Source organism: Mandrillus leucophaeus, unplaced genomic scaffold (genome assembly GCF_000951045.1).
Source record: "Mandrillus leucophaeus isolate KB7577 unplaced genomic scaffold, Mleu.le_1.0 Scaffold1, whole genome shotgun sequence".
Taxonomy (NCBI): domain Eukaryota; kingdom Metazoa; phylum Chordata; class Mammalia; order Primates; family Cercopithecidae; genus Mandrillus; species Mandrillus leucophaeus.
Window position 1 is genome coordinate 11,459,800 of NW_012098097.1, and position 12,381 is coordinate 11,472,180.

Here is a 12,381-nt window from a genome sequence, read left to right on the forward strand (position 1 = left end):
CACAGAGCAAGAGAAAGAATGATATGAGCAGCCTCAAAAGAGACCCAACCGTTGGTAACCCACTGGGCATTCATTTGGAAAAGAGCACTGTATGCAGTGTTGGGCACATTGTTGAGGGGGTGGGGGGCACAGGAGGGGGCGTGGGTAGAGACCTGTTGGAAAGTTATTGACAGTAATCCAGTCAAGATATGAGGGTGCTTGGAATAGGGGCAGTTAGAGGGAAGTTTTGTTTCTTGTTTTAATGGAAAAGGTTCTAGAAATACCCGGTATGTAAACTCAACAGGCATGACTTCATCCTTATGGCATCCTATATGGCCATCCTTATGGCACTTCAGCTGTTAGGGATGGATATTGGCCTTTGTAGAAGTGACTTTGCTTCCTGCCAGTATTGCCCTGTTGATGGTTATTTTGCTGTGGCATAGTTGAGATCTACACCTCAAAGCCTGGGAAGGTCAGAGTAAGAGACGTCATTGTAGTGGAAGTGGTTCCCTCAGAAGACAGATGTGCTTGTTCAAAGCAATCTGGGCTGTACAAGTGCAGCTGATTGGTGACTTCAGCTAGAACTCAGATTGTAGCACTGTGCATTTATGGTTTTGTTTGCCCAGGAAACATATATTGTTTGCCTATATGTGGCAAGCATTTTGAATGGAAAACTAAAAAGATATTTGCCATGCCCTCAAGGAACTCACCTTCAGAAATTAGACACTTAATTCAGGGATCAGATGGGTTTTTAATCAGACTGCTCTGCCACCTGATTTGGATCACATTTAAGCATAAAAATTAAAAATTTTAAAAATATTTTTTCAATAGAAGCATACAGAAAATAATGTAACTATATTCACAATAGAGATTTAACATAATAGCATGCCAAATTTGCTTCAAGACTCTCTGTTTTAGAAATGTTATAGGTATCACCCTCCACCTCCATTCTGGTCCCCATCCCACCCCCAGAGGGAACCACAATTCAAAAATCATAGTGTTGTGTCACTTTCATCTAGAGTGTAACATTAAGGTGCATTTCTTAATTATTAATGAGGTTGATTATTTTTTCATATGTTAATGGCTTATGAGTTTTCTCTTTTTTAAATTGCCTGTTCCTATCCTTTTCCCATTTCTGATTGAGTTGTTGGCCTTTTTCTTACTGATTTTTAGGATTCTTTTTTTGAGATGGAGTCTCACTGTGTTGCCTAGGCCGGAGTGCAGTGGCTCAATCTCGGCTCACTGCAACCTCCACCTCCCAGGTTCAGGCGATTCTCCTGCCTCAACCTCCCGAGTAGCTGAAATTACAGGCGTGCACCACCACTCCCAGCTAATTTTTGTATAAGTAGAGTCGAGGTTTCACCATGTTGGCCAGGCTGGTCTTGAACTCCTGACCTCAGGTGATCCACCCACCTCAGCCTCCCAGAGTGCTGGGATTACAGGCGAGAGCCCCTGCGCCTGGCCAGGAATTCGTTAGTCTGATAACCATACATTATCTGTTGTATCTTCTTCCTGCTGTGGCTTGTTTTTTTTAGCTTTCATTATATGATATCTTTTGTTATATAGATGTTTTTAATATTAGCATAGTCAAATTTATCACCTGTTTATGTCTTATATATTTCCTGTCTTCTATAAGAAGATACAATGTCCAGGGTCATAAAGATGGTCTCCTGTGTTTCCTTAGTAAGCTTTAAGTAGTTTTGCTTTTCCTAATTAGCTCTTTACTTTATCTAGAATGTATTTTTGTATACGATATAAGGGATCTACTTTCATTTCATGTGGCTAGACAGTTGTCCAACAGCATTTATTAGCCACCAGCTTATAATGCTATCCTTCTTTCAAACCTGTCATGTAACTGAGTGTGAACCTGTCAAATTGGGGGCCGAGCAATCCTCAAGTCCTGGAAGTAGACCATTAACAGAGGGCAGATCATTTTACAGTGTGACTGTCGTGGAATGGAACCAATAATACTGTGTATTCAAATGGCAACTCACGTATGGGAAAGAATGCATCGGTTGTTAACCCCCTGCTTTCTGGGTGTGGGTTGCAGTGAGTGCTATCCTAGTCAAGAGACAGCCTGCCTTATGGCACAACCTGTCCCTGAGGGAACCCAAACTGGTGTTAAAATGAAATGTGACAATATTTGCTGGCAACAAGCCATAATCTCTGTGTGTTAACTTGGTCTTATTTTCTGTGTTAAATGAGGAATGGCTCATTTATCTCTTTAGTCAGTTATTATATTAGTTTTTCGAGTATGTGCGAAACCAAATTGTCATAAACCAGGGTTATAGATCCAACCCCTAATATTTGGCAGTGAAAAGAACCTAGTCATTTTATAGCAGTTTCAACATTTAAAGTTTTCTGTTGCCTGTCTTCATTTTTCCTTTGTAATTTTCACCTGGAATTACATACCTACTTTGAAATCACCTAGAGCATAATTATAAAATCATTACATTGCTCTTAAATCAAGCAATAAAAATGTCTTTTAGGTTGATATTAGCTTTAGTGTGGTCTTTCTAATGATAATGATAATTTTTTACACACTTCCTTTTTTTCGTTTACATCAAACTGTAAAAGAGAATTTATTTGGGAAATTCATGTTTTAACTGTATATAAGATTTTTCTTGTTAAAATAAATTTGAAGAGAACATAATTAAAAGGTTCTAAAAGAGAAGAAAATATTTTATTGCAATTTATTTGTATATTGTAGTATTTAGAGAAATTCACTAAGGATTTCTAAATCATATATGTGGTTTGTTGTATATTTAGGTTAAATGATTTTTTTAACATTTCTTTTACTTTATTTTTGAGTGATACATACTTTGAATAAAGTCTGCCAAAAAGTTGATTGGAATATAAGTTTGACTGCGATGTTGGAAATACTTAAATAATTATTAAAGTCATAGGAAATAAAATGCAGATCCACACAGGGGATTCTTTAAAAGGACCCGAAGAGTTAAATACTGTAAGAAGATGACATGTAGTTATTCTAGGGATCTCCAAAGAAAAGACTAAAGAAATAGAAAACAAGGATAGAGGGAATCCTTAGAGATCCAAAAGATAGCACCTGTAGGGCTGAGATTCTTTTTCTTCTCTTTTCTTTTTTTTAGTGATGTCCTTGAGCTACAGATTTTTTTTTTTATGAATGTGCAGGAGACAGTGATAAACCAAATTGCAGATAAGATCAGATAAAGTAGTATACATCTAATTAAACATTTCTAATCCTTAGTATTTTTGATAACATTTTGATAGCATTGTCTCCTTGTCTTTTCTCTCTTTCCTTCTGTCACCACTTCCCCCACCCCAAATATTGGTTCTGTTATGATTCTGCAATGCAATTTACAACTTTTTCCTACTGAAAGCCATGTTTCGCCTCTATATAATACTGTAATCTAATTAGAGATCTTAAAGAGAACTATAAGCTTTATTCAAAACTCCACGTGAACTTACTGTCATTGCCAGCATTTCTCAGTCTCTATATTTATAGGAGTTGCAAAGTCATGTATCTTTCAGAGCTGGCTTTACTACAGATGCTTTCAGAGATGCTGATGTGCTAATGTGCATTGTGAATATTCTCCAGGGGGAATAATAGTATGGTGTAGTGGTAAGAATTGATATAATTTTAAAAACATTAATGCTTCTTAAAATGGGATCTATTAAGAAGACAAATAGCTTTTTTCTTTAAGTCATTTTTTAGTGCTTGTCATTCAGATTTGAAGACTTGAAATAAAGAGCTTCCCCAAAGACTAGTTAACAGTTGATTCATTGACAAATGGGTAGAAAATCTAATTTTGAATTTTGTTTCATCTTTTTCAGATCTCAGTCATAGTGGATTGGCAGATCATTATGAAAATTCCCACTGGGGACAGCAGCCTACTTACAGAAGCGAAGCCAACTGCAGCTGGGATAAAGTGATAATAGATAGGACTGACAAGGAGGCGTGGCCTTCCATCACAGGAACAGAGACTGAATCTGCCTCAGAATGTACTACAGACACTGACTCTGCCTCCAACTGTGGCTCAGAGAACAGTAGCATGGCTACAGGGAGTGCCCAGGGCAACTTCACTGGACATACCAAGAAGACAAATGGCAATAATGGCACCAATGGCGCACTCGTCCAAAGCCCTTCTAATCAGAGTGCCCTTGGAGCAGGGGGAGCGAACAGTAATGGAAGTGCGACCAGAGTGTGGGGTGTAGCCACAGGCTCCAGCTCTGGCCTGGCTCACTGCTCTATCAGTGGTGGGGATGGAAAAATGGACACTATGATTGGAGATGGGAGAAGTCAGAATTGCTGGGGTGCTTCCAACTCCAATGCTGGCATTAATCTTAACCTTAATCCTAATGCCAACCCAGCTGCCTGGCCTGTACTTGGACATGAAGGAACCGTGGCGACAGGCAACCCTTCCAGTATTTGCAGTCCAGTCAGTGCCATAGGTCAAAATATGGGCAACCAGAACGGGAACCCAACAGGCACTTTAGGTGCTTGGGGAAACTTGCTGCCGCAAGAGAGCACAGAACCACAAACGTCCACTTCTCAGAATGTGTCTTTCAGCGCACAACCTCAGAACCTTAACACTGATGGACCAAATAACACTAACCCCATGAACTCTTCACCCAACCCTATCAATGCAATGCAGACAAATGGACTGCCAAACTGGGGCATGGCTGTTGGTATGGGGGCCATCATCCCGCCCCACCTGCAAAGCCTTCCTGGTGCTAACGGATCATCAGTTTCTCAAGTCAGTGGGGGCAGTGCTGAAGGAATAAGCAATTCTGTATGGGGACTGTCCCCAGGTAACCCTGCCACAGGAAATAGCAATTCTGGGTTCAGTCAGGGGAATGGAGACACTGTGAACTCAGCATTAAGTGCTAAACAAAACGGATCCAGCAGTGCTGTGCAAAAGGAAGGAAATGGAGGAAATGCTTGGGATTCAGGACCTCCTGCTGGTCCTGGAATACTCGCCTGGGGAAGGGGCAGTGGCAACAATGGCGTTGGTAATATCCATTCGGGAGCTTGGGGCCACCCCAGCCGAAGCACCTCTAACGGTGTGAATGGGGAATGGGGAAAGCCCCCAAACCAGCATTCCAATAGTGACATCAATGGGAAAGGATCAACAGGGTGGGAGAGTCCTAGTGTCACCAGCCAGAACCCTACCGTGCAGCCTGGTGGTGAACACATGAACTCCTGGGCCAAAGCGGCATCTTCTGGAACTACAGCAAGTGAAGGAAGTAGTGATGGTTCTGGCAACCACAATGAAGGAAGCACTGGGAGGGAAGGAACGGGAGAAGGTCGAAGGCGAGATAAAGGGATTATAGACCAAGGGCATATCCAGTTGCCAAGGAATGATCTTGACCCAAGAGTTCTATCTAATACTGGTTGGGGACAGACTCCTGTAAAGCAAAACACTGCCTGGGAATTTGAAGAATCCCCTAGGTCTGAAAGGAAAAATGACAATGGGACAGAGGCCTGGGGTTGTGCAGCTACTCAGCCTTCAAACTCAGGGGGGAAGAACGATGGGTCCATCATGAACAGTACAAATACCTCTTCAGTATCTGGGTGGGTCAATGCGCCACCTGCCGCTGTGCCAGCAAACACAGGTTGGGGAGACAGCAACAACAAAGCGCCAAGTGGCCCGGGGGTTTGGGGGGACTCGATAAGCTCTACTGCTGTTAGTACTGCTGCTGCTGCCAAGAGTGGCCATGCTTGGAGTGGGGCCGCAAATCAGGAGGACAAGTCACCCACCTGGGGTGAGCCTCCAAAGCCCAAATCCCAACACTGGGGAGATGGACAAAGATCAAATCCAGCCTGGAGTGCCGGAGGGGGAGATTGGGCAGATTCATCATCTGTCCTTGGACACTTGGGGGATGGGAAAAAAAATGGATCTGGATGGGATGCTGACAGTAATAGGTCAGGGTCTGGTTGGAATGACACCACAAGATCTGGGAGCAGTGGCTGGGGCAACAGCACAAATACAAAGGCCAATCCAGGTACAAACTGGGGGGAGACTTTAAAACCTGGCCCCCAACAGAACTGGGCTAGCAAACCCCAAGACAACAATGTGAGTAACTGGGGAGGAGCTGCTTCTGTGAAACAGACAGGAACAGGGTGGATCGGGGGGCCAGTACCAGTCAAACAGAAGGACAGCAGTGAGGCAACTGGCTGGGAAGAACCCTCTCCACCGTCCATTCGCCGCAAAATGGAAATTGATGATGGTACCTCAGCTTGGGGGGACCCAAGCAACTATAACAATAAAACTGTAAACATGTGGGATAGAAACAACCCGGTCATCCAGAGCAGTACCACGACCAATACCACCACCACCACCACTACCACGAGCAACACCACACACAGGGTCGAGACGCCGCCACCGCACCAGGCCAATACTCAGCTGAATCGATCACCATTGCTCGGTCCAGGTATGAAAGGTATTTCATGTTTCTTTACAAGTTAAAAAAAAAAAGCTTATTCTCATTATATATTCATGAATACTCTGAGTAGTGTTTTTTTTAATAGCAGATAGCATTAAAATAATTTCAGTTCCCTGCAATATTGTTTCTAAAGATTATCCAGTGAGAGCAAAGCAGGATCCTCTGGTGGTTTTCTATTCAAGAAAAAATATATTAAGCACACTCAGTAGAACATCAAGCGAATGTTTGGGTGGTGGCAGTGGTGGCCTGGGGTGGAGACGATGGATTTGAAGACAATGACAGTGCATGATTCCAAGATTTCGTAACCATTTGGATACAGGAGCAAAGAAGAAGATAGGATAGACATGGCTCAGAACTTGGGCAAGTGTGCAGATGACTGTGTCAGTTCACTGGCATGCCCATGAGCACAGCAGGAGGCTCAGAGCCCGCTGTGTCCAGTGGGGACAATAAAAGGTCCCAGATATGAAAGACCAGTTCTCAGCCAGAGGGGCGAGGTCCAGAGCAGAGAGATTTTAAGGTGGCAAAGTCGCGAGCATGTTTCAGAGCTATTAGAAAGGAACAAATGGAGATGAGAATGAGTGAAGAGGGAAGAGATCCCTGCATCCAGCAGGACAAGGGCACTTCACCCATCTTGCGAAGCAAGGAGCAGGAAAAAGCACTGCACAGGTGGTCCAGGCTGTCATGGCCAGAGGGCCAAGGCCACCTTCTGGGGTTCTTTTTTCTCTGGGAGTGTGGATAGCAGCCCGGAGTGGAGGAAGGCTGGCCAGGAGCAGTGGCATGAGTAGAGGGGGAGCGTGCATTAGCCCATGTAGAGGACAGGAACAGAGAACTGACTTGACTGGGGCCCCTGGAGAGTTGCTGGGCAATGTCAGGGCCCAGAGATCACCAGTGAATTTATTGGGACCTGCCATGTTCTAGGCTGTGCCCTAGTAGCTGGGTAAACTGCAGGGAGCAAAACAGTCAAAACCCTGCCATGGTGGGGTCTAGATCTAGTGAGGGAGGCAACAGCACGTGAATTAAAGTATATACATAATGTTGGGCAGTGATGGTGCAGGGGAGGAAACAGTAAGCCTGGAAGGTCTGCACGCTGGGGACCAGTGGAGTTGGGGAATCACCATCTTGTGTAGGGCAACCTGGGCATTTGGGCACCTTTTTAGTTTTTGTCATAAGCATTCAACAGGAGACTGTCCTGCTTGCTACATTAATTCAATTATGACTGCCCTACAGGACCTCCCCTGGCCCACCAGCTGGGCCCTCCAGCCTCCTCGTAGACTGCTTGGTAGTTCACTTGTACCTCAGTGAGGTTGCCACATCAGGAGTCCTTTATGGATCCTCAAGACAGTTTTAGCCTCCACCTAACACATCAGTGTCACTAAACCAGAGGTCAAAAGCCAGCGGTCCATGGGCTGCACCTAGTCCCACAAATGTGCATTTTTGGCCCACATTTTCTCTGTGAATTGGCATTTTTTAATGCAGATGTTTTATATTAAATTACAGATTTCTGGCTTCATTTGGAAACCTGAAAAGTCTGACACATTGGATTCACATGGCAGCAGTCAGTCAGAGCCACTTGCCTTCTTAAGGGCCTGTGCGTTCTCTCCATACAGTGTCACATTGCCCCCTGACCCCTGATTATTCCCAGCACTGAGGCTTCTGATCAGTAGCCATTGAGCATCATCAAGCTTGTGCTGCTGTTCTTACACTGGGCCTGTTTACGTTAACTGACTGGTTCCTTGGAGTACTTGAATTTGTTATTCCAATTTTTTACTAATATATGACTAATATTTCTAGGCCCTTACATTTTATAAAGTACTTGGGAGGATAAGGAGAAGCAGGAAGAAGGAAAATGAAGGGATTTGAAAAATAAGATTAGGTCGGGCGTGGTGGCTCACGCCTGTAATCCCAGTACTTCGGGAGGCCAAGGCGGGCAGATCATCTGAGGTCAAGAGTTTGAGACCAGCCTGACCAACAAGGTGAAACCCCGTCTCTACTAAAAATACAAAATTAGCCAGGCATGGTAGTGCATGTCTATAATCCCAGCTTCTCAGGAGGTGGAGGCAGGAGAATCGCTTGAACCCGGGAGGCAGAGGTTACAGTGGGCTGAGTTGGGGCCATTGCACTCCAACCTGGGCGACAGAGCGAAACTCTGTCTCAAAAAAGAAAAAGAAGATTCTTCCTAAGTAAGGAATAGTCTGGTGGGACAGGCCAGTAATATCAAATTTAATAGAGTTTAATTAGCGTTATAGTAAAGGTATGCAGAAAGTGATCTGAGAGCCCCCACCTGTAATGCCAGCTACTTGGGAGGCTGAGGTGGGAGGATGGCTTGAGCCCAGGAGTTCAAAGCCTGCCTGAGTGACATAATGAGATCCCATTTCTTTAAACAACAACAAAAAAGCTCCAGGAGCAGAATTAATATGGTCATGCATCGCTTAACAATGGTGATACATTCTAAGAAATGTGTCATCAGACAACTTCAGCATTGTGTTAACATAAAGTATAGTTACATAAACCTGGGTGGCATAGCCTCCTAATCGTCTAGGCTGTGTGGTACAGGCATTGCTCCTGGGCTACAAACCTGCCCAGCATATTACTGTACTGAATACTGTCAGCAGTTGTAGCACGATGGTAAGTATTTACATAGCTAAACATGAAAAGGGAACATTAAAATATGGTATAAATGATTAAAAATGGTGCACCTGTATAGGGCACTTACCATGAGTGGAGCTTGCAGGACTGGGAGTGGCTCTGGGCGAGTCAGTGAGTTAGTGGTGAGTGGATGTGAAGGCCTGGGACACTACTGCAGACTACTGTGCACCACTGCAGACTACTGTACACTGCTGGAGACTGCTGCACACTACTGTACACTACTGTATACCACTTCAGACTACTGTACACTACTATACACCACTGCAGACTACTGTACACTACTGCAGACTACTACAAACTACTATACACCACTACAAACTACTGTACACTGCTGGAGCTACTGCACACTACTGGAGACTACTGCAAACTACTGTACACTACTGTATACCACTGCAGACTACTGTACACTACTGTATACCACTGCAGACTACTGTACACTACTGCAGATTACTCAAACTAATATACACTACTGCAAACTACTATACACCACTGCAAACTACTGTACACTGCTGGAGCTACTGCACATTACTGGAGACTATTGCAGACTACACTACTATACACCACTATACACCACTGCAGACTACTGTGCACCACTGGAGACTACTGTACATCACTGCAAAGTACAGTTCACCACTGTGCACCATGGGAGACTACTGCACACCACTGGAGACTGCTGTGCACCACTGGAGACTGCCGTAGACTTGGTGAACACTGTACACTTAGGCCACACTACATTTATTAAAAGATACCTTTCTTTCTTCAGTAACACTTAGCTTAAAACACAAACACATTGTACAGCTGTACAAAATTATTTTTTATACTCTTATTCTGTGAGCTTTTTTTTGTACCTTTTAAACTTTGTTGTTAACTAAGACACGAACACACACATTAGCCTTGGCCTGCACAGGACCAGGATCTTCAGTATCATTGTTGTCCACCTCCATACATTGTCCCATTGGAGATGCAGTAACAGGAAGTACAGTAAAGACATAAACCGGTAACATAGTCCTGTATTAGCATCATCGGTTGTGTGTGCTAGACCTTGCTGTGACTGGCCGCACAGTAGGTTCGTTTACACGAGCATAACCACAAACACATGAGAAATGCATTCCGCTGCATTATGATGGGTGCAGCATCATTAGATGATGGGAAATTTTCAGCTCCATTATATATAATCCTAGGGGGCCATTGTCATCTACGCAGTCAGTTGACCAAAACGTCATTATACAGCCCATGACTATTTTAAATTGGCTTGCATGTCCCATCTACCCTTAGTGGATAGTCCCAATTTGAGTGCCAATTCCTGGAAGAGCTCAAGCTACAGAGGGCCCTGTGCCTGGCACTGGAGTCTTGCAATAAGTGTGGTCTGGCCATGCTTGGCTGTCATGTATGGAACATTTTTATGGATCGTCTCACACTGAATCTTTACAGCTCCTTGGGCCTCATTTTACAAATGAGACCTAGGAGATTAAGTAGCTCTCCAAGGGTACGTATGTGGGAGGGAGATGGTGAAGTCTCAGATGTGTAATATATATGTAAAATATTATATCCATGACACCCTACAGAGGTTAGAACCATATTGCGTTTGTTGGAGGATCTCCCCGTTGGAGGATATCTAAGGATATGTTATCTTGAGAAACTTTTTCTTTTAGAGACAGAGTCATGCTGTGTTGCCCAGGCTAGTCTCCAACTCCTGGCCTCAAGCCATCCTCTCACTTTGGCCTCCCGAAGTGTTGGGATCACAGGTGTAAGCCACCATGCCTGGCCAGAAACTACTTTTTTTTTTTTTCTTGAGGCATCTCACTCTGTTGTCTGGGCTAGAGTACAGTGGCACGCTCTCGTCTCACTGCAGCCTCCACCTCCCGGGTTCAAACGATTCTCCTGCCTCAGCCTCCCAAGTAGCTGGGATTACAGGCGAGCACCACCATGCCTGACTAATTTTTGTATTTTTAGTAGAGATGGGGTTTCACCATGTTGGCCAGGCTGGTCTGGAACTCCTGACCTCAAGTGATCCACCCACCTCAGCCTCCCAAAGTGCTAGGACTACAGGCATGAACCACCATGACCGGCCCAGAAACTACTTTTTTTTTTTTTCTTTTTTTGAGACAGAGTCTCGCTCTCTGCCTGGGCTGGAGTGCAGTGGCGCGATCTCAGCTCACTGCAAACTCCGCCTCCCGGGTTCACGCCATTCTCCTGCCTTAGCCTCCCGAGTAGCTGGGACTACAGGCACCCGCCACCACGCCTGGCTAATTTTTTTATATTTTAGTAAAGATGGGGTTTCACTGTGTTAGCCAGGATGGTCTCAATCTCCTGACCTCATGATCTGCCAGCCAGCCTTGACCTCCCAAAGTGCTGGGATTACAGGCATGAGCCACCGCGCCTTGCCCAGAAACTACTTTTAACTCGTTTTTGGTAGCTAAAACATGGGAGCTTCACTCCGAAAAGGGCATTCTTGTTCAGTTAAAAGAGCCAAAATAATTATCTTTTATATGAAAAATATTTATAGTTTTTTAAACAAATTGCGTGTATTATCACCAAATAGAAAGAAGGAAAATGTGCTGTAACTGCTACACCTTAACAGTGTACTCTGTTCTCCCCTGCAACTCTTGCAGCCGGTGCATGTGTGTGCTCTTTGTAGTTGTAGCAGTATTATAGGAGCAGTTGAAAATCTAGTTTTACCAATTAACAGACAAAGTTACACAAATTTTTTTCCATGTAGAAGTATGCTCACATGCTGAAAGTATGTCAAGTTTAGTATATTGCACAACATATGGGATTATTCATTTTTTTCATTTATAACAATCTGTTTTTCTACCTCTGGCATAAAGTGGCTACACTGAATATTATTCCTGCCCTGTATTACCTGTGATGTGTAAGTCTCAGACATGAACCAAGCCTTCTTTTGCAGTGAGAGCAAAAATCATAAGTATGATTACTTAAGAATTACAAGTAATCATAGCCTTTCACTCTCCAAGCTAATGTTAGACCAAGCTATTCTTTGAGACTGTAGAATTAACAGTTCCACACCAGTTCCCTTCATAGAGGTGACAGCATGCAGGAGTGGCATTACCCCCGGTGGCAGCCCCTTGCCCTTCTCTCTGGGGACTGTGCCATCTGGGCAGTCAGGGTCAGCAAGGGCAGCAGTAGTCTCAGCACCTGCCAGGCCGTGCTGCCCACTGGCTTGAATGCCTGCACAGCTTTCCATAGCTATTGGGACTCCCAGACAGAAGCCTTCCACTTGTGACTACCTCATGAAATTTCTGCTATTTTTAAAGTTCGTGTTTTTAGGTTTTATGCAATTTTGCTGTTGACCTATGCTGAATTTGT

At 44.1% G+C, this 12,381-nt stretch overlaps 1 protein-coding gene across 2 annotated transcripts in view; it reads left to right on the top strand.

The window, feature by feature from the left end:
• The window catches only part of TNRC6C (trinucleotide repeat containing 6C), a 111,428-nt gene that overhangs the window by 44,647 nt on the left and 54,400 nt on the right, over positions 1 to 12,381 (top strand). The window contains exon 4 of one of the 2 annotated variants that reach the window (XM_011988168.1): positions 3,796 to 6,405. In XM_011988168.1, the coding sequence (XP_011843558.1) occupies positions 4,014 to 6,405 (2,392 nt within the window). In that variant the 5' untranslated portion in view covers positions 3,796 to 4,013. The remainder of the gene's footprint in view (positions 1 to 3,795; positions 6,406 to 12,381) is intronic. The other variant, XM_011988095.1, reaches the window with a different exon arrangement.